We start from the raw sequence: 24,445 nt of genomic DNA, 5'->3' as shown, positions 1-24,445 counted from the left end.
AAGAAATCAAAAAGAAGCAATAGCATATCCTAGAACGGGATAGAGGTGTTGGAATCACAATTGTTGTTAGACCAAAACCAACAGGCATTAGTCTTTGCACAATCGCCAAAGTTAGGATCCACGAGAGGTAGCTAGTCCATGTCACAAAACACACGGGGAGCGTTGAACCCAATATCTAACAATCTCCCGCCCAACGCAAGTTGGGTGTGTTTTGAACTCGAGACCTATTGCTCTCATACCATTTGTTGGAATCACAATTATCGTTAGACCTAAACTCACAGGCATTAGTCTCCACTACAATTGCCAGAGTTAGGAACCACAAGTGTTGAAAAGTGTAACTAGATTCGGTCTTCATAATGTCTAATGTAATCATGATTTTATTGTATTTGATGTAAGGAGAAAAAAGGAATTTTATTATTGTTATTTTGTAGTATGGGTTTCATGCTCAAGATTATTTCATTGGTAGGTCAAGCACCCATTGAGTGCTTCTAGGTTTTGTCATTGAGTCGAATAAGTCAATTGAGTCATTGTAATATGTATAAGACCGATTTGGGCATCATGTATCAAGTCAAAGAAATTTTTATGTAAGTCAAAAGTGTCATAAAAAAACCCTCCAAGACCTTGTGAACAAGAAATCAACAAGTCGGCCTATGAAGAAATGAAGCTGGCCTCCTAGAGATGACATGTCGGCCTATTAGGGCTCCCTAGAAGCCTATATATAAGATGGAAGTCGACCACATTTGAGATCATTCATTCAAGCTCACAAGAAGTTTGTATAGGCACAACAAGCACAAGAAGAACCAGCGAAGAAAGAGGTGAATAAGAAGAGGAAAGATCAAAATGTTTTAAGGGCAACTTCACCTCACACATGCGAAATTATTAGCGCATCTTTGACTACAGTGAGACCAAGTTACAAAGTTGTTAAGAAGTCAAGATTTGGTGTCAAGAAGACTCACATTACAAGCCAAGTTATCTAGAAAGAGGAGGCACATCAAGCGAAGAGAGGAGAAGTTGATTTTCAGCATCACTACAGAGATTGCAAGCAGGCCAAGAGTTGCAGACCTGCAATAGAAGACAAGAATTTTGCAAGATAAGTTGTACCCTCTGAATTAAAGCAAGTTTGGCTGGTATTGACTTTGAGAAGGAAAGCTCATCAAAAGGAGGTTTGACTTGGTCTTGGAGGGGTCTTTGATAAGGGTCATAGTTCTTGGAATTTGTCATCTGAACATTCTATAAGAAGAGACGAGTTATTTTGGGATTTCCTCTCAAGAGAGTTTCTAGCCTTGGCTTGCAGCCTACATTTTGTGTCCTCTTGTCTCATTGATATTTATAGTTTGGTATTTGTTTTGATGATAATAACACTAATTACAATCAAGTGAAAGAAGAAGCTAATCAAGTTAAGTAAAAATAAATCACAAACAGTTATCAAAGAAAGAGAAATCACATCATCTAGCTACCCCTAGATTTCTCAACAAAGAGGCAATTAGTCCATGTCGCAAAACACACGTTGAGCGCTGAAACCAATGTCCAACAAGAGTATTTTTGATTGGTCATGACAAAATAAACTTGTTGAAATAGCCTAGCACTCTTGAGGTATCTCATTTATGAGTATCCATTTGGGAAAATTTTTGACAAAACACATAAAGTATTCCCTAATGGGAACCACAATATGAATTACTACAAGGTTTAAGAAAATATTGTCAACCAACCCATGAAGATTAATGATCGTAATGATGATGCCAAATATTTTAAGGAGTTGTCGAAGAATGATGACATTAAGAGGTCATAATCCATGTGACTTCATATAAAGAAATATGAATTACAGCTAAGGATGATCGGTGAGGGTCATATTGATGACCTATATAATTTTAAATATGTCAACAAACAAGATGTTGACAAGTGATAGACTGTGAAAAGAAAAGATTTTGTAGCTTTAAATGATTCAATATAATAATGAAAGTACAAGAAGAAATGTTGTTGGCATTTATAAAGAGACCTTGAGAAGGATTGTTCACCAATTGACAAAAGTGAATCAACTTACAAAGGATGTATTTGACTTATCTACAATCATTGTTTCATGAGTGGATTGATAATATATTGAGACATAAATGATAATATAGAGCAATTTATCAAGTTTGTGCCATGGACAATGAAAGGAGTTATTACCAGAGCATACCAAGCATATAAATTCATTTTGTGGATGATAAGGGTAATAGTAATTTAAATCAAAGATAGTATCTGATAAGCGAAAAGGTGAAGGGATGTGTCCCTAATCCAACTTGAGTTGGTATTCGGTTGGAAATATGATGAGAGGAATGAATCTTTCTAAGTGTGAACAATCATAATTACTAGGTAATAGATAAGTCACCAGGGCTTAACCATCCCTTTGTGCAGGTGGATTATGAAAAACAGATAATGTAGACAATGATGACCTAATGTTTACATGCTATTAGGTATAGAGGTCCTGGAATGGATAAGCAAAAGATGTAATGTGATGTACAAACCATGGTTAACCATCAAAGGTGATGTACAAACCATGGTTAACCATTAGCCCAAGAATTAAATTTTGATATTGATGTTTCAAGGCATACTTATAAATCTAGTGGTAAAACTTCACCGAATTGCACTACATGGGAAAGAATAAATGCTCAAAGATTATGGACCTAGATGATAGAGACCTACTTGGTAGTTAACAACGTACATAGATGAAGAAATACATGAAAGCATTAGCATCTCACTGAAATAGGGACTATACCTACCCCATTGGTTGTCAACTTCTTGGTTGGAAGAAAAGGAAATGATTATTGGAAAGCAATTGGTATCTTGATGAGAACATGACACTCATAGTATTGATGATCCAAGCCAAACTGATTAATTTCGCCAAATAGATTCTACATGGATGTTTGATGATATTCTTTCATTAAATGAGATAGATGGCATTCATTGTTTATGCATGTTAATGGATTTGATTTTGTCTGTTGAATCATGATAAAAATGGAAATGATTGTGTTTCTCTCCATGTGACATGTGTTGAGATGATTATCATATTGATGATGTTATGCTATGAGGTTATATTACCATGTGGTTTCATTTGTTATGTTGATTTAATGCTATGACTTTGATACAAATACATCAATATTATAATTTAATGATTGTATATCATGATGTAATGGTATGTGGTAATTGCATGTAATTTGGGGTTCTACTATTCATGATTTTGTGATAATAATAATGCACTTTTCTCATGATGACATGCAAGAGTTAGCTTGTGGATTACTTTATATGAAATGATATTTTAAAATTATATAACTAATGCATTGATTGCATGTGGTGACTGACAAGGAATCCACCGATGGGCTGAGAGGATTGGATTATTTGATGATCTCGTGGGAGTCCATACCTACAAGGGAGAATATGTAACACCTTATTGGTTGGCGATAAAATCAATCAACCACTTATGCTAGTGTTTCTTTTGCCTCGTATAATTCTCAACAGGTTATGGGTGCTTGATATTGGAGTTGTGATGTCAAAGTCCAGGAGTGGGATGGGGTTGTGTCTGAGACTTCGATGTCTGGGGTTGTACCTTGTAGGAGTTGTGGAGGGAGTTTGGGTCAGCTTTTCGAGATGCCTGCGGTACGTGAGTACCAGACTGGAGTGGCAAATGAGGTTTGAGCCTTGGGGATCTGGTAGAGACAGGTGGGGCCTTAAGCCTGGTTTCAAAAGTTAGGAAAGAAGAGCTTGAGAGCACTTGCACTTTCCCTAGTGTTGCGATGTAATTTATGATGTTTGTTGTGGTCATTTGGGTGGCCCTTATTATTAAATTAATAAATAATAATAATAATAACAACAATAAATAAAACAATAAATAAATAAATAATGAGAATAGTAATTAATAAATAAATAAAATAAACAAATAAGTAAAGTTCAAAATAAACAAATAAACAAAACCATAAAAATAGTAAGAATGAATTTATGGAAAATAGTAAACTAAATAAAAAGTAAAAGAATAAAAGAAGCATAGAGTCAATTATGAAAAAAATAAGTTAAGAAAAATTTAAGACAAAAAATACAAATTTGCATGATGATTTTTGGAACAAATTGTTCTATTTAATGGATGAGAAGGAAGACGTGAGGCATTAATTTCCTAGGAGAATGTTGAGATAGGAAGGATTCACTGGCATAGGTGGTTGATTAAGGGCTCAGGGAATGGCCAGTTGTAGAAAGACATAGTGCAGCTGAGCCTATAATTGGGCAGAGTCGTCCCCAAAACATTGCTTGCGCTCCGCTGAATTAGAATAGCACAACAGTTCTGAAACTACAAGTAAGCTAATTCTTTATTCTAAAGGTAAGTTCACACCACTCATTGTTCTTGTACCAAGTGATCAAAATATTTCTTATGTCGATGATTAACGGTCTTGAATTTTTTGTATGTGATTTTCATATTTAATTTGTTTTATGTTCAGGCCCTTACAGACAAACCCAAATAATTCCACAAATAATAAAATTAAAAATAAATTGTTTTCTTCAAAAGAAATCACAATCAAATTTCAAGTGATCAAAAGGTCAAAGCATTTAACCCCAATTGGTTTAATTGTTGTTGCCAAAAGTCTAGCACAAACATGGTATTATGATTACAGTGCATAAGAGGAAAGTGTACTGTAGACACATAATTTCATCACATTGAAACAATTGGTGTTGGCTCCCAAAATCATCACCATATGGATTCATGCCTGGATTATATTTGACTGTGTCCAAGGGACTGTGCAGGTTTCAGCCTTATATTTTGCCAAGCAGCTTTCAGCCTTATATGTGCACAGTAGCACTACTTCTAACAAAAAGAATTAAAATAAAAATATAACAACAACAACAAAAAACGGTATGATAGTACCATGATAATGCAATAATTCCGAAAGGCTTTTACAATTCCAGGATCATTAGCTTTCACAAACCATATGGTGATGTTTTCAGGACTCAACACTCACTGTCACAAGGTGATGAAACTGATGTGTTAACATGTACAGTTTTCAAAATCAATAGTGTAAAATTTAAATATTACTAGTTTTTGTTTTTATAAGTAGTCTACCCAAGAAAAAATATATATAATTGTTGTTAAGTTAATAGTTTTGATTTATTAGTTCATATGATAAGTTGAATATCCATATTATAAATAGAAGCATGTGTGTGTATGTAGACTATATATATGTGTTTGTGTGTATGTGAGAGAGGGAGACAGAGACAGAGAAAGATGTCTATGGACAGTATTAGTACTTATTAATACATCAGTATTCAATATAATATAATGGGCATAAGTCACTTACATAGAACGTGATTCATTATGGCAGACATTAATGAAGGCCTGACCAATTGCAACATAGTGATCTTTCCTTAATTTAATACAATATGTTTTCCATATATTTTCTACTATTATTTCCTATGTATGTTTGGAATTAAGTTGCATGATGGAGAAACAGGTACGCGCTTCTGAAATGGCAATACACTGGAAATGTGACCCCTAAAAATTTGGAAACGAGGAGACCTGATATATAACACATCATATTGAACCTTGGAAAGAAATCACTATGAATAAATGAGCAAGAACATTTAAATGAAAAACTTGAATGACAAGTAATGTTCCGCAATCACTTATATTGAAATCTTCATCATTAGTATCACCTTTTGCCTCTACCACAATCCTCTAGGACATCAATCAACACCACCCAATTTTGATGAATTATGAAACTACCTAATCCAAACTTTAAAATATGGTATGAAAAGCTTAACATGCCTCATCAACGATTTTAGTTTGAGTGAAAGGTACATTTTTGCTAAGGACACGATAGAGGAGTCCAATAAGAAATACCGCTACCATTGAGGTACATAAAGGGCTTGGTGCTCCTGATTAACTGCCAATTCCATACCCTCGTAGGTGATAGAATCTAATGAAAATGCTACAATCTTACCAATCCTGAAATCCCAAGAACTGTTGATTCTGCTGAGTTTCGAATGGGATATGAGATTCTACTTTGTCCATATGAAGTCCAATGAGGTTGGAACCACTCTCAAACATTCTGATACAATTAGTGGTAACGTTAAAAATATAAGTAAAAGGATGAAAAAGAAAGATAAAGGAAGACATGTTTCAGTCGAGTTTCAGCATTTCGATACGGAAATGCGGCTGATACACAGTCGGGGGGGAAGCAAGTTTCCTGCAACATAGGTTAGGAATTACAAACAATCTCCAAAGCCATGGAATTGCACAGAATGGTGAAGTATGGCAAAGAGAAGGAAACTGAACATTATAAGCTATCATAATGAGCAGGAGAGAATGAAACAGTTGAAATAGAAAGAAAAAAAAGACAGATAACCAGAATGTAGATGTATTGGCTTAAATTGTTTCTTTTCCTTTTTAATGTTTACATTAGTGACATCTTCCATCGGGACCCACCACAATGATTTTAGCATGTAGATATCTGAGGAAGCAGGGTTGACAGCATGAAATGTCCCTGAAACACCAGGAAAACGTCTCACAGAGGCTTCGATTTTCAGGAAATGCCTGGGGAGGTTTATCAGGAGCTTCTGTGAGCCTTACTGAAATGTTTCCCTGGGAAGAAGCAGTGTCCAGGGGAAGTTGCAGGTAACTAAAGGTACATGTAGCCTTCTGCCATCCACAGATATTGCACTAAAGTACACAATTATAAAATAAAACTTTAAATTGCTTGGCCTCAATCTTCTACGAGAAGAATCTAACAGTTAATATAACTTTAAATTGCTTAGTCTCAATCTTCTATAAGAAGAATCTACCAGTTATGTAAGGTCCTGAGTTCCACTCCCACCCGGTAGTCCCACACTCTACCAGTTAATAAAACTTTAAATTGCTTGGTCTCAATCTTCTACAAGAAGAAACTACCATTTCTGTAAGGTCTTGAGTTCGATTCCCAAGTATTCCCACACTGTAACAAGTTGTTGTGAGAGGAATAAGATTACTAATGACAAGGATATCTTGCTGAAGGCCGCAGTTTGTTGTTTTGGTTAGGGAAACATGTCCACAGATAAGGTCTAGCAAGTTAAAACTAAAATCCAGATAATAGCTATTATTAATATGAACCTGATGACAGGAGTGGCAAGAGGGGGAGGGATTATTCGCAATCCCGAAGGAAAAACAGTAATTAGACACGCTTGGGGCCTGGGCACGAAACAAGCAATCAAGCAGAATTGTACGGGCTCTATATGGGCCTCTTTCTCGCTCTTCAGCAAGGCGTTAAAGATCACAATATCATAGGGGACTCCTTGGTAATCAGATACTTAAGAACTAACTCTTCTCCTAAAGATAATGCACTCAACCAGATCCTTTAGCGTCCTAAGAGCCTCCTCTCATCTGTTTCCAGCTTGTTAGTTTTTGTAGCATCGGATGTGTTCTAGCCACGAAATTTGGTGGAGAGGCTAGAATACATGAGATCTCCAAAACCCAGAAATCGTTTCTGGAAATTCCACCTAGAAGCGACTTAATTAGATTATTAACCAATTTTTTAATGTTTCCTAAGTCTAAACTTAGGAAAACTGGTTAATTAATTAGTATTAATTAATTCAATGTGAAAATCATCTAGAAACTCACATGGATCGATTCCAAGATGATCCTAACCATCGATTAAGTTCTAATTTTGGTCATTGGTGCTCCAACAGTGGATTATAAGAGGAAGTCAATGGGCACTTAGAGAATACACTTGAAAACACCAAAAATTTGAATTCCTTGGCAGATCACTTTCCAGAGTAGTAGCAGTCAGTTGTCAGAGAGCCAGAGATCGAAGCAGTGAGTGAGAGGCAGGGACAGTGAGTCCGGAGAAGATTTTCCAGATCCGAAGAGGCAGCAGCAAGTGACAAAAGTGATCCACACAAAAGCAACGCAGAGCAATTCGATTTAGCTCATGAGGAGGTCGATTTAGTTTCCAGAGGGTCGGAGAGTCACTTCTAGCAGCAAAGACAGGCTAGACAACTTGCTCAGAGGCAGTATCGAGCCACGCGTGTGAGAGACAGCACAGAAGGGCTAACTGTTAAACACATATGGGCAGCAATGGAATATGAAAGATAAAACATGAGAGTACTATTTTTATTAACAAGAGATATACATTTATAGTACATTATGTGACCGTTGGGTTCCACATCCCAAGGTCTCTTAGACTCCTTTTGTCTATTCAGCTTCCACACTAACCCATTGAGGATTAGGTGTCCAACATTCCCCCCTTAATCCGAAGGGTTATGTATGAGTCCAAGAAAAGAGCTGTAATACAAAATGTGCAAAAAAATGCATAGCAGCACTAGGCTGAATGTGCTCTTTCAAATGTTGGTATAAAGGGCGGTGGTTTAAGGATGACCACCAACACTAGAACGCTTAGTGCAGTTCCCGGAACTCTTCCAAAACTAGCAAGAAGCTGAAGTCTTTTGCTAGAGGAAGTGCTCCTATTGTTTTGAAGAGGAAAACCTTCAACCATGAAAGGGAGGTCTCACCCAGCATAAAAGGGAGAACTTCAACCTAAAAAGGGAAATCTCAACCTGTGATGGTTTAAGGATGACCAACAACTCTGGAATGCTTAATACAATTCCTGGAACTCTTCCAAAACTGGCGAGAAGATGAAGTCTTCTGCTAGAGGAAGTGTTCTCAATTTTGTCCCTGGAATTCTTCCGAAACTGGCAAGAAGCTGAAGTCTTCTACTAGAGCAAGTGTCCCAGATTACCAACCGGAGGCATGCTCAAGGGCATCTTTGTTTCTGGCTACAACTCTGGAGCTAGTGTGGCAGGTTGTGGCTCAGGCTCGCTTGATGTGGCTTTGAAGCTTGTAGATGACCATCATTTCCCCCCCCCCTGTCAGATACAAGGTGAGATAATGGAGAAAACTCAACTGCAAGACTGTTCAATACTTTGGAACAAGTTCTGACATGTGATTGGAATATCTTCTTGGCTGTTGATGCCCATTGCCAAGAAGCGATCCATCCAAGATGAATCTTTGTTCTTGCAGGACATTTGTTTCTGAAGCATCTGTGTGAAGAATGGGTGGTTTTATGACAGTGCTTACATGGATGAAGATCAAAACAGTGATCTTTCAAATGGCCAACTCGGTCACAGTGTTGGCATTTCACAATCTGTTGTTGTTGTTGTTGTTGTTGCTGTGGAAGAGGGGCAGAGTCTGGAACAGCTGGAGGTGAACTGTCATGAGGAGCAGGTGAACTGTCATGAATGAATCCAGCACTCTGAAACTGAATGGGCTTGGCGTAGTCTGGAATATGAAAGGACAAGTCCTTGTCATATCCAAGACTAGTTTTGTGCTTGTTGTGGACAAGTCGTTCCCAAGGTCTGTTGATGGGCTTGGGAAGTGCAGACTGAGTTTCTGCATCTGCATGTACAATTGTTGCTTTATTAGGTACTAAATCTGAACCAACTGTAACATTATTGACTTGCTTCTGATGGGTTGCAGTCTCAATGTTCTGAACAGAAACATGTTCAAAATGATGACTCCTCTGTTTTAATTCTTCTTGCTGTAGCTGAGTTTCAAGCTGCAAAAATTCAATTTTCTCTTGTGCATTTTGTAGACAGACTTGAATGTCTGTGAGAGAAATTTTGCTGACTTTTAATGTATCATGATTAGTAGACAATATCAGAGCTTTAAGGAACTCTAATACTTCACTCATTCTGGCCATTTTTTATTTTATTTTTTTCAATGTCTGATTTACACCTTAAAAACTGATCACAACTACTACTCAATGCAGAAAAGTAATACCCACTCACAGTACACAGCAATATCCTTTATAAATGTGCAGCAAATGAATCAAGGAATCAATGCATATATATGTAGACAGAGACTATAATGAGTTTTAATACCACAACTGGGGCAGTAGCAACTGCAAACTTGCTTGGATCCTTCAAATACTCCTTCCCTTTTGAATCAGAAATGATGGCTAACAAAACTTCAACAATTATAACACCATGTCATGGACAGGACTTGAATGCTCATATGCTTTGACTGGGGTACGAATCAATATTCTCTGATCTTGCCACTTTCTTCAAAGAAAACAATAGTCCACTTCAATATTTGAGATACCAGATTTGCATGAAAACAATCGTCTACTTCAACTTTATGTAATAATTGCATGAATATATTTGTAGTGATGTACGTTGCTACCAGAGGTGCCACACTGCAACTAGTTCATGATTCGCTATAGGACAAGTCCACGTCCCTTTATCAATAATCCCCTTGACTCCAAATGAACTACGGACAGACAATGTCCACTTTTCCTCAACTTGAGATCTTGATCAATTTGCCCAAAGTTACCAGCGATTCCAAACCTATAGGTGAAGTCCTGTAGCAATGAAGGACTGGAAACTTGGAGCAACTATAGCTATAGTGATAGCTCGTGTCTCTGCCCTGTGTAGATTCCTTTACCAAAATTTAAATGATTTTCTGCAAATAGTTGTTATGCAGGCTCCTGGGACTTGCTCCAATTTTTTTTAGAGAAGACAAAAATGATCTTTATAACTTGCTGGTAGCACTTAATGTTATGCTGGAAACAATGCGTCCCTCTATCTAGCAGAGAAAGATGACCAGGAAAGCAATATGAACTTGGTCTAGAAGCTAAGTTGGCCTTCAAGGTTTGATATGTCCAGCACGACCCGATTTTGGAAGTGTTGCTTCAAAGATTAAATTCTGGAATTTACATACTTGAAGAATGGCCTGTCCATTCAGACATGTTCAAAAATTCAATCTCCAGTGGTAGTCCGAACTTGGTCTCCGAGTGTTGTTGACATCTCAGAACTCAACTAATTTAACATAAGCTCGGCCTCTTCAGAGAAATATTCTATAAGGAATGTTTGCGCCCACAATCGAAAGTAGATTTCTTCCATCTTCTGGACCTGATATTCAGTGTGATTCTACCTTCTTGATATTAGAAATTCGTTCCCCTATCTACAATCTGGGAAAGGGATTCGATCTGGTTGTTGAGTTGAACGCCTTCTGCTACCTTGATTAACTCCTCGATTACACTGTTGCCACCAGCATCGACCCCTTCCATTTTGAAATGTCAATGAAAGACAATCCTTGTTGATACATCTTCAGCAAAACCGCATTGAAACTCAAAAGACAGTCGATACATCTTCAGCAAAACCACGCTGAAATTCAAAAGACAGTCGATACATCTTCAGCAAAACCGCATTGAAACTCAAAAGACAGTCGATACATCTTCAGCAAAACCGCATTGAAATTCAAAATACAGTCGATACATCTTCAGCAAAACCGCACTGAAACCATGTTGAGCGGCCAATCCGAGTTCTCCAACAAACGTACAATGTAAATGCACCAACCAGGAATTAAACAACGAATGGCAGATAAACTCAACGAATCGACCAACGTACATATAAACTCAATGAACTAGCACAAAGAATGGACACATAGTCGCAATTGAACTCGGCTTTCACCAGCTCTATGGGTAGAAAATAGCAACATATTCAACCTCGACGAGCGACATTCATTCTCCACGCATGCACAGACACGCTTACAGATAATTAATGGCTGCAAGTTCTCGGAGAGGGATAGAGAACAATGAGCAGCATCAAAACTCGAAACTCGAAAAGGCCTCCCAGTGCTTTCTTTGTATTCTTAGATGAGTTGCGAAAGGAATACAAAAATCAAACCCTAACGCGAATTCAGTTTTTGTCGTCGGGAAAGCAGGAGTAGCATCAAGATAGTTCAACGCATGTCAGACCAGCGTTATAATGTAATTAGCAGCGTGATAATGTTATGAGCAGCGTTCAGCACACAACATGTCAAACAGGCAAGCGGACTCTGGTATGGCAGTTCAACGTATGGACAGTGAGTCAGAGATCAAAAATAGACCTACGGATTTCAGAGGTCAGGAATGTCAGGGATGGCAAGATAATGGCTAAAATTGGTCTTTCTTCAACGAAGAATACAACTGCAACAACCGACTACAGTTTTTTTTTTATATGACTGACACACATGGAGATCACCAGGCACAGGGACGTTCAAAACGTTTTGAATTCCTTTGACCGGCATATAGAGACACAACACAAGGAAAATCAATTGTCCATTCCAACACATGGAGATATATGCATTCAAATGCCATGAACTACGCTCAGACTTCAAGCTCAACGCCAACACATGAATCAACGAGCAATATGATTGCACCCAGACTTCACAACGCACATAACATTAATGGTCAGAGTAGGTAGCTTGAACAGAAATAAGCCAACGCATCTGCGTCACACTATTTCAATGCTTTCCATACACCACATTGTGGTATTCATTCAACGCACCAAAAATTATACATATGCCAGCACAAATATATACAACGAATTCAATCATATATAAATATTTAGACCAACACATATATAGAGTTTTGATTAGGAGCAGGCATATAAACTTCAAAATGTGTACCACTATTTCAATGCTCTATTCCGAGTAAAGCTTCAACACCAGCGCATGAATTAATCAACCAGCAATATCACTGCACTGAGAGTTCACGACCCACATAACATTAATGGTCAATGCATAGGTCTGGTGAAAGAAACACAACAAAAGGCCACAAGAAAACAGTGACTCAAATATGAGCAGGGCCAGAATTTGCCCGCTCTGATACCATGTTAAACACACATGGGCAGCAATAGAATATGAAAGATAAAACATGAGAGTACAATTTTTATTAACAAGAGATATACATTTATAGTACATTATGTGACCGTTGGGTTCCACATCCCAAGGTCTCTTAGACTCCTTTTGTCTGTTCGGCTTCCACACTAACCCATTGAGGATTAGGTGTCCAACACTAACGTTGGGGTTTAGATTGCCAGTTTTTTGTAGAAGCCGTTATCGCGATTGCTAGTGGCGTAAGATAATTTTTCCCTCTAATTATTTATGTCAGATACTTGTTGATTGGATTTCCATACTTTCTAATTGGATTGCCAGTTGGGCATCCATAGATTGAATTCAGATTTTCACTATTGCATAATAAAATAAAACCCTCATATGTTGCATCGGTTTTGCCACATTGGGTTTTTCCGAGGACTTTTGTCCAAAAACAACAGTGGTGTGCTAGTATTTTCTCAGTTCCAGCACTATTAATTTCCGTAGTTTTTTATGTGTGAAGGTTTCAGTTAGTCTATTTTAGTCTTGCCATAGCAATAAGTTGAATAATTAATTTATCAGTTAGAAGAAATAATACCAGTCGCTGCAATAGGATTCTGGTTTTGGATTTTCACAGAGCTCCCCCTCTTTCCATGTTCTTAGATATCTTAGTGTTGAAGCGGACTCAATGACCAATAGAGCTTGTCTCTTACAAGACGACAAAACAGATGTCAATAAGGTCTTGGGGTCTTACAGTGTTCCCTAATGATGGTGGACATCTCAATATTTTTTAGTCTCTCTCTTCTTATAATAGTACCTTTGTGGCTTACTCTTCTCCTTTCCCCCCCTCCTCATGATCCCTCTAACCCCCTTTCCCCACCCTCTCATCCTTATTTCCTCGCACCCTCCACCCTCCTTTCCCCTCCATGTACCCCCTTATTCCCCCCCCCACCTTTTATTTGTGAAGGTTGTAGTGCGTTTATTTCGATGGTGTCGTTGCAATAAGTTGAATAATTAATTTATCAGTTAGAAGAAATAATCCCAGTGCCGCAATAGGATTCCGGTTTTCAGAATTTTCACAGAGCTCCCCCTCTTTCCATATTCTCAGATCTCTTAATGTTGAAGTGGCCTTAATGACCAATAGAACTTGTCTCTTACAAGAAGGAAAAACAAATGTCAATAAGTTCTTGGGGTCTTATAGTGTTCCCTAGTGATGGTGGACATCTCAATATTTTTTAGTCTCTCTCTCCTTATAATAGTGCCTTTGTGGCTTACTCTTCTCCTTCCCCCCCTCCTCATGATCCCTCTAACCCCCTTTCCCCACCCTCCTCATCCTTATTTCCTTGCCCCCTCCACCCTCCTTTCCCCTCCATGTCCCCCCTTATTTCCCCCTCCTCCTCTCCCCTTCTTCCCCATCCCCCTTTCCCCTCTCCTTCCCATCTTTTCTTCCATTTGTTCGTACCTCAACAGATGGTGGCACGTGGCAACAGTTTGGCACTACACACAGGAAGGTGTATGGGTAGTAAATAATATTAAGGTGTTTAAGGTTACAATCATGCGGGATCAATTGAAAATGCTTTGGCAACCATTAACTAGTGTGCCACATTTAATTCCCATGTCGAGGATTAGACAGGGAATTCACTATCTTAACAGTTCATCCGAGGAAGAAGTCGTCTCAGGCAATAGGTTGATGATGGCGAAACCTTGAGATCCAGGAAGAGTAGTTGCAGCTCTGGAATTTCACACGAGCTCCAGGGATTTGTATGGGCATAGATTAGTGCTCGCTTGTCGCTCAGTGCACGGGTTCTTTAGTTCGATTCTAGCCTCAAACCATCGGACGTTTGGAGTCGGGCTGCTCGGCTCCTCTTGGCAATGTTCGTTCAAGGGTCCTCGCAATTCTACAGGAGGAAATTCTGTTTGGGAAAAGGTAAGCCTCCCTATTCTACTCTTAGTCCTATGTTCACTCACTTAGCAGTTGCCATTCATAAAATTTGTTGTGTCAACTCCTCCATGGAATTTTCCAAGCGTTAGAACGTTTGTGACCTCTCCAACTCTCGCTATTTTACCTTGTGCATATGTGGTTCTTTGACTCAATTATGGAGTTTGGATTTTGGGGCTGCCGACACCATTGCTCCAAGAGAGTCTCAAAAGCTTGGTAAGCGCAGTGCCTCTGCAAGTAATCTCTCCATCCCCAAAGCCATGGCTCCCTCATGTGAACAATGATGCAAAAGACTTGCAGAATTAAGAGTTGATGGTTATGACCTCCAAAATCTATTCATCAGCAAAGCCTCGCTGACAATTCCACCTTGGACACCATAGAGAACCAACGGCAAAAGATTTCCCGGCTTGATGATGAAGTGAAGGCCCTCTGGAACATTATGGTGGATCTCCAGTTGCAGTTTGCCAAGGTTGATAGTTTGCCACCTAAGCTTTGCAAGGACATAGACTTGAATTAGCTGGCTTCACCCACTAATTAACCAGTCTAGATGTTTGGTTTTCAATTTAGCATTCTTTTGCATCAGTTTTGTCGTCTATATAGTGCTAGAGGAATAAGGGTACTGTCATATAGTATAATTTTTTACTCTTCTTGGACTGGCTTTGAAAGCTCTCCCCTGGCCACTGTGATGCCTGGGAATCACTCTACAATGTAATTCACCCAGGTTCTTGCCGCGACCAAGCGCAGATTAAATCTAAACAGTACTCATTCTTGTTTAAAATAAAAATAAAAAATATGAACCTGATGACATTGATTGGGGATATCCTTACATCTGTAACATAAGAGGATAAGGTTCGGTGGACATTGTTTTGGTTGGGGAAACATGTCCACAAATAAGGTCTAGGAAATTAAAACTTAAAATCCAGATAAGAGCTATTATTAATATGAACCTGAGGACATTGATTGGGGATACCCTTACATTTGTAACATAAAGAGGCATGGTTTTGTTTTCTTCCAAAGGTGAAGATACCTACCTAATTCTTCTTAAAGCACCCTATCTAATTTTTATGTAAGTTACAACATTTGTATCAACGTTGCGAAAATCGCGATATTATCGCAATAATATCATAAAATCGCAATTTTTTGAGTTTGGCGATAATATCGTCCGATTTTTACGTTAATTTTTTTATCGCAAAAAAATCGCGATAAATTGAAATAATCACGATTTTTTCGTAGTTATCGCGATTCGAACGGTAGTTATCATTGAGCCGGCAGATAGCAGGTTTTATAAGCCAAAAAACGATTTTTTTTATTCATTTGGACAGCCAGCGATAGCAGCGTGGATTGGGAGTGACTTAGGAGAAAAACCTTGGTGGATTGGAAGTTGAGGAGGAGAAAAACCCTCGTAGATTGAGAGCTGAGGAGAGGATCAAATTTCTCTGGCAAACCGGTATGGGCACCAAATTTATGTGTTTTGTTTTGGTTTTTTTTGTTTTTGCTTGGGTTTGGATAACCCATTGTCTATCAAATATTTTTGAGTTGATTTGATGGTGTTTTTTTTCATTTTTGTTGCATAGAATGGAAAGATTTCATTTTGGATTGAGTTGAGGTTTTTTTTGTTTGTTAAATTGTCAAAAATTCAATGTGTTGTGTCATGTTACTCATGTATGTAATTTTTTTTTTTGTAACTTGTAATTCTTATTGTGCCATAGGTTCAACTTCAAAGTTCAAACTTCATCTTACATTAAAACTCAAGAGTCAAGAGTTCAACCAAGTTACAAGCATGCCAAGGAAATGGGACCCTCTGTGGGAATTTGGTGAACTTAATGGAGGGTTCAATAGAATAAACTTGAGTTGCAAGTTGTGTGGGCATCATATGTCGGGGGAGTTTATAGATTGAAGTATCACCTTGCACAAATCCTTGGATTTGATGTAGGGCCTTGCACAAATACAAATCCAGAAATCATCGGAAGAGCCATGAGATCATTGGAAGAATTAGAACACGAGAGAGAGGCCAAGGCAGCAATGAAGAAGCAACTAGCAAAGAGGGTGTTAGGCTCAAGTGAACAAGGAAGTGACACTGGTTCTACTTCAGCATCAATATCTACAACCAACCTGGTAGTTGTCTCATCATTTTTTGTTCCTAGAACCACGTCTGGTTCACAACCATCTATCACTTCAATACTTAAAAAAACTGAGAAAGAACAAGTTGACAAGTTGTTGGCCAAATTTCTCCTTTGGACTGATATTCCTTTCAACGTTGCAAGGAATAATCCATTTTTCCAGCCTGTTGTTGATGCTATTGCAACTGTTGGCCCAGGGTACAAAATCCCTCCTTATGATGACTTTAGAGGTTGGATTCTTCAAAATGAAAAGGTTGACTGCACCAAAAGATTAGAGGAGTTTAGGGCATCATAGACACAAACAGGATGCACTATGATGTCACATGGTTGGACCGACCAAAAGGGGAGAACCCTTATAAACTTTTTGGTTAGTTGTCCCAAGGGGACAATGTTTATGAAATCTGTTGATGCATCTTCACATATCAAAGATGCAAAAACTTTATGTGATTTGTTGGATGTGTATATTTTGGAGGTAGGTGCAGAACATGTTGTCCAAGTCATAATGGGCAATGCTGCAAATTATGTTGTTGCTGGAAGGATGCTTATGGAGAGGCATCCTACTTTATTTTGGACACCTTGTGCTGCACATTGTATTGATTTGAAGTTGGAGGACATAAGGAAAAATTTCCTTTGTCAAAGATATTGTTAACTCATCAAAAAGCATTACAAAATTTATATATAATCATACATCTTTGCTTAGCTTGATGAGAAAATTCACCAACAACAAGGAGTTGGTGCGCCCCGCCATTACACAGTTTGCCACCAGTTTCATATCTCTTCAATCCCTCTTGAATTCTATGTGGGATGTGAAGAGAATTTTTCTTTCAGAAGAGTGGCGTGCTTTGACAATGAGCCGCAAACCAGAGGGAGAGACCATATGCAGATTAGTTTCATACCAGGAAGACTTCTGGGCGGGAGTGCAGGAGGTTTGCACCGTTACTGAACCTTTGGTAAAAGTTCTTTGATTAGTTAATGGTGGGAAGCCCGCAATGGGCTATTTGTATGAGGCCATGGACAGGGCCAAAAAATCCATTCAGGCCTACTATGATGATAAGGGAGATGAGGGGTTTCAGAAACAACTCCTCCTAAGGAAAGTGATTGATGAACAATGGAGCAACACACTCCATCGTCTCATTCATGCTGCAGGGATCTACCTGAACCCCACATTTTCTTACCCATGTGGGTTCGTATTTGATGCTGAGATCATGAATGGATTCTTAACCTGTGTTCAGAGGATGGTGCGATCTCCAACAGAACGTATAGAAACATCCAAAGAAATGGAGACATACAAGATGGCAGGAAGCACATTTGGCTTTGAGATGGTTGTGACTGATAAGACGACTAAAATGCCAGGTATTTTTTAGTTTGTTTCAAATTTCATTGTCTCTTCAAGTTCATAACTTCATACTTTGCTTCAACTTTCAAATTTCATTTTTTTTCTTATGTTTATTTAAAATTTTATTTGTAATTTTGTTGTAGATGCATGGTGGAAAATGTATGGTGCCAGGGTACCCCATCTGCAAAAGCTTACCATTTGAATCCTCAGCCAAACATGTAGCTCCTCAAGATGCGAGCGCAACTGGAGTGTATTTAAAAAAAATATACAACAAGAAGCGCAACAAGTTAAACTTAAAACTTAAAATATTGCAAATTTCCAATTAATTTTTTGAATTCATTAAACAATATTTTTTTATAATTATTATTTCATGATATTTGTACAGGTTGGAGTCTCAGCGACTTAATGACATGGTCTATGTCTACTACAATCTTCGATTATGGGTGAGGCAACTTGAGAGGATACCTGATATGGAAGCCAACTCATTGGATGGGATTGACACCATTGTTGCATGGAGGGTTAAGGCCGAGAGGCCTCTCATGGAGTCTGCCAATGATTGGTTAGAGCAGGAGGTGGTGGAAGGCGTAGAGGGGGAGGGGGAGGAGGAGGTGACACCACCTACCCGGGCTACCCCTGCCACTAGTAGAGGACGTGGTCTACCTCCTGTAGCTCCTACTCCTAATTCTTCAGCTTCTAGAGCATAGCAGAGTCCACTGCCAACTCCACCGGCATCTACATCTAGAGGGAAAGGGAAATCTATTGCATTTTCTCGCAAGAAGGACAAAGGAAATCAGTAGTATTAGACTTTAGTTATTTGGTTCATTTCATTGTATATGACATTATGACTCATGATATGAGATACATTATTATATTTTTTGTTGATATTTTGAGGCTGAGTTGGGACTTGGGAGTCCGGACTTACTATTCAGGACATGATTCACTGTTATGTGTGACGTAGCACTAGAAATGATATTACACATCTTATATATTAGTTATTTTATCATATTCATGTGTAAATGTATTTATTTTATGTTGTAGATGCTTTAAATATTAAAAATTTGAAAAAAAAAAATGAATATTTTTGTATTTTATGATTTTTTTCCTGATTTTTACGATTTTTTCCAATTTTTTTCCCTCGCCAATATTATCCCGATAACGATTACTGCAACATTGATTTGTATTGATGATTCAAACCCTCTGCTGTAAACAGTTTATGACCAAATACTACGCTGGTCAAGACCAACAAACTCTGAATCTTCTTTTGACAGAAAGCACACTGGTGAATCTACTTCAAGTGAAAAAAATACTGTGCTCCTACTACAAGAAAAAAGAAAAATGCTTTAAGGCAACCACAGGCAATTCATGGCAATAAGCGCCATTCAAAACTTTGGCATCAATTTAATGAGCATATTTGCAGATCAGCTATTACTCAGTGCATCAGGAAACTGACCTCCGGCAGTAGTATGTGTTTCTGCTATAAAATTGCTATCAATAATGACACTTGTGAGTTGTTGCTTAAGAAATACCTGCAAGACAGGAGAAACAGTAGTAGAGCATTAACAGTCAGATCTATAAACAACAAGCAAATTGAGGATGGGGATTTATCACATACTAAACACACCTAATATAGAAAATCCATGTTAAAGTTTTGGGATCAAAACCTTCTAATAGATCAAGTTAGAAATTCATTGATCTCCTCAATAGTTTAAACCATAGAAACAGGACTCTACAACTTTGTAAGTACTCTAGAGCTGGCTCTTCTCTCCCACATCGTAGGCTAAGTCAAAACTACTGGTCAAAATTCGTCCAATAGTTTTGGTCAATAAGTGTGCCAAATTTTGCTGTGAATTTCTGAGTATATGTTCCCTGATATTTTGATAGGCCAAGTTACTAACAGGTTTAGCTCGAAGTTTCGTCAAGTCACTCAGTTGGCCCTCCACTTATAATTTACCCAGTCATCATTAAGTCTATGTCACATGCTTTGGTTTGAATTTTGAACAAAAAGAAAAGCATGGTATTTTTACCTCTCTGCAATTTTTTATTAGTCCACTTATCAAATTTAGAGTTGCACTGAGCAGAATCCAAATCAGGTAATGAAATGAACAGAAAACCATAAAAACAAATCAAACTTGGTAAGAATTTATTTCAAAAAGCCTCTTCAAAGGCTAAAAAGGATTAGATCAAAGCTAGCCATTCAAAATGTTGTGTTTGTCTTCATGATTGTACAAATATTCCCCCAGATCATTTATATATTGTCCGATGCATGAAAAGTAATGAAGTTGCTGGTAGGTCCATGCTCAAATTGTGCAATCTGCATTAGCACTTATATGGCATAAGATTCAAAAGTCATCTTTTTAAAATGATGCAAAATTTATGTGAACCCGCTGAATACAAATCAAATGTACCTTCAAAGCCATCTGCAAAAGCATGCAACCAAGTTATGCAGTATAAACAGAACTTGAGAAGAAATGCAGACAATAGACCATGATGGAAGATTGCGCGTAGCTAAACAAGCCCCTTGCAACCCCATTTAACATCCAGTCACCAATGCTGCTAGGCATTTGGCTAGTTCCATGTAACCAGCTGCCCAGTTCAAATCCCCATCGATGAGGCACACTAATCTACACTGACATGTTAGTAGGAATGCCATCCACAGATGTGGGGAACAGTGCTGCAGGGGAGTGACCCCAACGCCACCCCGCCCCCTCGCTCCCACTCCTGAACCACGCTCCAGACAGAAGCGCTCGGGGAGCGACCCCAGGAGCACGCTCCTGAATCGCTCCTGTTTGGAAGCAATTTTTGGGAGCACGCTCCGGCAAAAATAAAATCCACTCCCTAGCTTTTCTTCGCAAAAAATACCGCAAAGATGTTCCAAACACAAATTTGTTTCGAAGAAACAAGAATTTTTCAGTGGGGCAGCCTAATGTTCAAGCCTATGGCACTAGTATTGATATGCAATTCATGGTAATGTTAAATTCCTAAAGTAAAAAAACCGACTTCTTTTACTTAAATTTTTAACATTACCATTAAATGGCTCAGGATGTTTGAGATAGGTTCCGACTTCACTGGATTTCATATGGAGAAAGTAAAATTTTAGATCTCACTCAAAATCCCGCAGACTCATCAATTTTTCAAGATTTCAGGATTGGGGGGATTGCAATGTTTCCATTGGATTTTGTCGTGTACTAAAGTATGGAACTTGTATTTAATTGAGAGCACCAAGCCCTCCATGTACCTTGATGTTAGTGACATTGGTTGTCGAACTCCTCTATCATGACCCTACTAAAAATGTATCCATCACTCAAACAAAATCTCGACTTGACATGCTACGTTTTTTCTATCTTATGTTAATGCTTAGAGGGTGATATTAATGACAAAGATCCCAAGATAGAAAATGATTTTGATGATATGTAGGTATTTGTTGTAACATGATTTTTTTGGATGCTAGAGGCCATCTAGAGCTTGTTTGTTGATGTATCTTCAGTTCAGAGATGGATTGCACTCGATGCTATTTTAATTATGTGCAACCTTACATAATATATAAATGAGAACTTGTAATTTGTGGACCTGTGGTTGATGAAGATTATAACTACTAGATGATTGATGTTATATGGTTTAATCCATATTTCTATACCTGATGCTATTTTGGTTATGTGCTCCCTTACATGATATATAAAAGAGAACTTGTAATTTGTGGACCTATGGTTGATCAAGATTATAACTACTAGTTGATGAAGATTATAACTACTAGATGATTGATGTTATATGGTTTAATCCATGTTTTTATGTTTTTTATAACTAATTCATCATTGTACATGCTTTTGTTGACATATATGCATCAAAATATATAAAATATATATTATATAAAATTCACTCCCGACCTAAAAGCTTTTGAAAATTATCGCTCCCCACTCCCGCTCCTGCTTCCAAGCAACCTTGGTGGGGAAGTATTCCTTGGGTTTCCCCATAGGGTTTTCCTTGACAAAAAAAAAGATTGAAAACTGTAGACAGACTGTTCAAACCCCTTGTTTTGTATCACATATGGACATATTTTAGGAACAGTGAGACGTGTACATGTAGCCAGCCTACCCGGGTTCCTCATTGTTGATGCCTAAACATATACCCTATGATCCTAGTATAGCCCAGGAGATACTCGGCCATGCCCTAGTGACTAAGCATAGTGGGACATGCCCCACATGTCAGGATAGTTGTAACCTTAAAAACACTTAAAAAATTTAAAAATAATATGTTAAGGATAATATCTATTTTATCCTATGCATAATCAGATATATGTTGAAATGCCTTCCTCTCTTAATAATCTACTGTGACAACCAAACCCGGCACACAAGTTAATTGTCCAAAGATTTGGAATATAAAAATATACATTAGGATAAATAATTAATATATAAAATGTTTGAGTAAAACTGATATGATATGATATGATGAGAATTATAAATTAACACCCCAAATATATACCTAGGTTGCAGTGCCCCTTCATGAAGAGTCACATTGTTAAGAAGATACATGACCTTTTATTATTACTAATTATCACTTTTAAATTAGTATTTAATAATATTTATATTATTACATTCATTACATTGCCTTCCCTTTTAAAAATGCTTGTCCTCAAAGGATATTTATGAAGAGGCTTTATCGTTTGCTCTAGCTTCTAACGTCTTCGCATGACTCTTCGTTCTTGATCATGTCCTAGTTGACAATACAAGACGATATGAGCTTCTATGCACTGAGAGAGTTGTCGAACTGAAAAATGATCCGACAATCCCAATGCAATCTTCTATGGAACTTTGCATTTCTTTGATACCAAAGATGAATTGTTATTACAAGACTGAATTGCACTTGAAGCAATATCTTTTGGAAGATAAGTCAATTGTTACTATCCTGAGTGATACTAATATCTTGATTGGTTAATATATCTACTCTTGTGATTTGTATGTTGATAACACGATTTTGTAATATGATTTTTGTTGAGAAATCTAGGGCAACTATAGGTGATTTTTCTTACTTTGATAACTGCTTATGATGTATTTTTACTTTACTTGATTAACTTCTTCTTTCCTTTATTATTATTAGTGTTTTTTATCATCAAACAGCTATCAAATCATAAAGAACAGTGAAACAATACGACACAAGATGTAGGCGATCAGCTAGGGCCAAAACCTCTCCAACTGAGAGAACAACCCATCAAAATTCTTTTCTTCTTATAGAACTTCAATTGACGAATTCCAAGACCTATAACCCTTGACCAAGACCCTCCAAGACCATGTCAAACTTTTCCTTCTTGAACAGCTTCCAGCAACAAACTTCGACCTTCCAGCAGCTTCTCCAACAACTTTGACCCCAGCAACAATTTCTGAAACTTCAACCTTGATGTGGCTTCATAACTTCGACCTAGAAGCAGCTTCGACCTAGAGGCAACTTCATATAGCTTCAACCTTGTAGCTTCACAATTTCGACCTTGTAGCTTCACAGCTTCGATGCGGCTTCATAGCTTCGATACAACTTCACAACTTCGATGCAGCTTCACAGCTTCGATGCAGCTTCAAAATTTCGTCCTGCCCAATAACTATAGAAACCCTAACAAAAGAGAGAGAGAGAGAGAGAGAGAGAGAGGCCCAAAACTTCGAACTTGTTCTTCTTCTCCTTTTTCGCCCTGCCCAGTAATTATAGAAACCCTAACAAAAGAGATAGAGAGAGAGAGGCCCAAAACTTCGAACTTGTTCTTCTTCTCCTTCTTCGTCCTTTTTCAGCTTCTATCGTGTGGACATCGAACTTGCTTGAATGTGTGTCCAGGTGAGGTCAAATTCCTTCTTATTTATAGACTTGTGAGGGGTACGAATTGCTATCTTGAGGCCAACTTGTCCCTTCATGTAGGTCGACTTGATCTTTGTGCCATGATGAGGTCTTAGAGGGTCTCTTGACTCTATTTTGACTCACTAATTTTTTCTTTACAATATGTAACAAGCCCAAATGGGTCTTCAATACATGCAATGACGCAATTGACTTTATGACAAACCTAGCAGCACTCAATGGGTGTTTGACCTAAAAACAAATTTCCCTTGAGGATGAAACCCATGCCTCAAGAACACAAATAATAAATTTATTATTATCTTTTCATTAAATACATAAAATCATGATTACATATGTCATTATGGAGACCAAACCTAGTTACATATTTCAACAATTTTTCCTTATCATGATTGTAGTGTTTTCTTGGTTTACTTTGGTATATGATTTTCATCACACACTAATGTTGCCTAGTTGACCGATGGATCTTCATTTGAAACTTATGTCCTTTGTACCTACAACATTCAAGTATGCTTTGTTTTCAACTGGACTGCAACCTTCCTAAGTCACAATATTAATTGGATTTGTGTTTGTTTCCTTTTCTTCAACTTGGACTTTTT

General features: G+C 37.9%; 1 protein-coding gene across 4 annotated transcripts in view; it reads right to left on the bottom strand.

The window, feature by feature from the left end:
• The window catches only part of LOC149140384 (Transducin/WD40 repeat-like superfamily protein), a 264,051-nt gene that overhangs the window by 78,986 nt on the left and 160,620 nt on the right, over positions 1 to 24,445 (bottom strand). For all 4 annotated transcript variants that reach the window (XR_016264991.1, XM_089450078.1, XM_089450077.1 and 1 more), the window contains exon 13: positions 19,471 to 19,546. Coding sequence is in view for 3 of the 4 variants with exons in the window: in XM_089450078.1 (XP_089306204.1) it covers positions 19,471 to 19,546 (76 nt within the window). In the remaining variant the exon portion in view is untranslated. The remainder of the gene's footprint in view (positions 1 to 19,470; positions 19,547 to 24,445) is intronic.

The sequence above is a fragment of the Pinus tabuliformis genome, chromosome X (genome assembly GCF_031772625.1).
Source record: "Pinus tabuliformis cultivar Carrire ecotype Pingquan chromosome X, CPIR1, whole genome shotgun sequence".
Classification (NCBI taxonomy): domain Eukaryota; kingdom Viridiplantae; phylum Streptophyta; class Pinopsida; order Pinales; family Pinaceae; genus Pinus; species Pinus tabuliformis.
The sequence above is the reverse complement of the archived record's forward strand: the minus strand, read 5'-3'. Positions and strand labels throughout refer to the sequence as shown.